Raw genomic sequence first — 2,444 nt, 5'->3', positions numbered from 1 at the left:
TCAAGAGTAAGTGTCAATTTTATTTAGGGTATTCAAGTACAAAAAATGAAAATTTATATACCAATGACTGTTAAGAAAAAATTAGAAGGCATTAAATTGTTCTAAGAACGCTACAAAGGCACTGAATTCAAATATCCCTTAATATATGGATTATCTAAATTTTCATCTTTAATATTCAGTTGCTCACAGTTATTTTCTTAAGAAATATTTTTAATAAGATGATTCTACCTTATGATTTTTCCCCTGGAAAACAGAGTTTTAAACAACAAGTATGTAAAACATTCTAATGAAATAGAGTGGCAATACCCCAGGTTCAAAGGTACTCATCACTAGATGATTTATACCTAGATGTTTTTACTTTTACACACATCTTGTTTCATCACAACAATACATCAACCACAATAAGGCACACTGAATTGTGGAAGGCCATGTTACATAATTTGATACAAAAGCTTAGGATCATGTTACCAATTGGATAATGGTATCAAAAACTAAAAAAAAGTTCTATGAAACTATTAAGAGGTTAGAGCTTCAGGTACATAATACATTTTAAAACATATTTCCCAAAATTTACCTTTAGTATGTACAAAAAAGGAGTTCATCTTGGAATATAAATGCAATCAGATAGCCATATAATGAATGACTTCTGTATTTTCAACGGCATTGACACTTTGCTCTGTGGTACAATGCATGTAAGTGACAATAACTGGGCAACAGGGGAAATGATTTAGATTCATCACAAACCAGCAACTTGAAAACTTCTAACAACAGTGAATATAAAAGTGGTATCACCCACTGTGGCTTATGTATTAACCTTATACTTAAAAATATTTTTCCATAAATGGCAGTAACTACAGCCATTTGCCAAATATAGAATAAATGATACAGCAAATAAAAACAGCAAGAAAATCAAAGTATACTTCTAACATTTTAATAATTTTTGCTTGTGATGACCTTCTGTGATCTGGAACCTTTGTTTTACATAAAATTGGAGTTCTTACGGTCCTTGTCCTTCTTCAGGTTGCTGCCCGATGCCATGTAGGACTGGTTCTGGTATATCTCTGAGGTAGCTTTCTTTTTTGAGAAAGCAATTATTTCTTCTTCCAAGAGTCTTCTCTTCTCTTCAAGCTTCATTCTCTCTTCTTGGTGAACTCTTTTAAGGTGTTCAAATTTGGCCTGCAGCTCTCTTTCAGCTTCTTTCAATATGGCTTCTTTCTCCTTTACTCGCTGCACAAACATCTGCTTCATTTCTTCTTCCTTCCTCTGACGTTCACCATAAAATTCATGTCTTTTGGCTTCATAGGTTTCTTGAAGACTGAGTGGCTTATTCTCTGGGCTCACATCTGTAAAGCCCATTTCCTCCAGTTTGCAACGCCTGTAAAGTTCATAATGCCTAGTGTGGGTCTGTTCTCGCAGATCTTCCATGTTTGTACAAATGAGCATTTCCCGGAGCTTTACAAAGTCACAGTGGTTTTCATTTTCCACTTGTACAACACCCCAAGGGTACTGGCGAGCTTTGACCATCTTATTTCCAACTTTTACCTCATCCATACTTCCTACAACAGCAAATGGCAAATGTCCATTCATTGAAGCATTGATTTTAGCAATAGTTTCATCATCTGTTGGAAACTGATATATCTGAACACCGTTGCTAACCAATTCACTCATGAGCTTGATCTTAAACTTCTGTAATTCAGCTTTAGAAATTGCATCTGCTTTGGCAATCACTGGTATAATGTTCACCTTGCTGTCAAGGCTCTTCATTGTTAAGAGATCCAGTGTCTTCAGAGAGTGACCTGTGGGGGAGATGAAGTAGAGGCACACATGGATGCGAGAATCGTGGTAGTTAAAGAGAGAGCGCTTGATCTTCAGCTCCTCTTGGAGATAGGCCTCAAACTGAGCATCTATGTAGTCAACTATCGGTTGGTAGCTCTCTTCTTTGTTTATTTGGTCACCAAATCCTACTGTATTCACAATGGTCAATTTCAATCGAACATTACTTTCATGGAGTTCATATGTCTGGGCTTTAAGTCTAACATGTGGGTAAAAATGTGAGGATCCATGGTCTTCAAAATTAGTATTAAACAATGTGTCAATCAGCGTTGATTTTCCAATTCCAGTCTCCCCCACACAGAGAATATTAAAACAGAAGCCTTGCTGAATGGATCTATTGACCAGCTGATCAGGCAAACTCTCAAAACCAACATGGCCAGACATAGTTAAAGAACGAATATTTTCTTTTTTTTGTTTCTGTTCATCATCAGATACTTGTGAGGACAGACAAGTTGTTTTTGTTGGCATGTGAGACTGACAGAGCAAGTGCCGCGCCACCTCAGAGGTCATGGTCCCGAGCGAGAGCTGAGCGAAGGCGGGGGTCCCAGTGAAGCGGGGGTCTCCTATTTTTCCTCTCTTATTCTCCCAAATTCTACATGGCTTCTCATTGC

General features: G+C 37.3%; 1 protein-coding gene across 2 annotated transcripts; it reads right to left on the bottom strand.

Moving 5' to 3' along the window:
- Positions 1–11: 11 nt before the first annotated feature.
- On the bottom strand, positions 12–2,390 carry LOC116629687 (septin-10). 2 transcript variants are annotated; one of them, XM_032399922.1, is made up of 2 exons: positions 1,317–2,390; positions 1,045–1,186 (listed from the first exon to the last, which is right to left on the bottom strand). In XM_032399922.1, exons 1-2 carry the CDS (start codon positions 2,341–2,343, stop codon positions 1,131–1,133), a joined length of 1,083 nt encoding a protein of 360 aa, XP_032255813.1. In that variant the 5' UTR covers positions 2,344–2,390; the 3' UTR covers positions 1,045–1,130. The 2 variants fall into 2 exon arrangements, with proteins under 2 accessions (XP_032255812.1, XP_032255813.1); XM_032399921.1 differs by having other exon boundaries at positions 12–2,390.
- Between the last annotated feature and the right edge of the window lie 54 nt (positions 2,391–2,444).

The sequence above is a fragment of the Phoca vitulina genome, unplaced genomic scaffold, assembly GCF_004348235.1.
Source record: "Phoca vitulina isolate PV1807 unplaced genomic scaffold, GSC_HSeal_1.0 scaffold2184, whole genome shotgun sequence".
NCBI classification, from domain to species: Eukaryota; Metazoa; Chordata; class Mammalia; order Carnivora; family Phocidae; genus Phoca; species Phoca vitulina.
The sequence above is the reverse complement of the archived record's forward strand: the minus strand, read 5'-3'. Positions and strand labels throughout refer to the sequence as shown.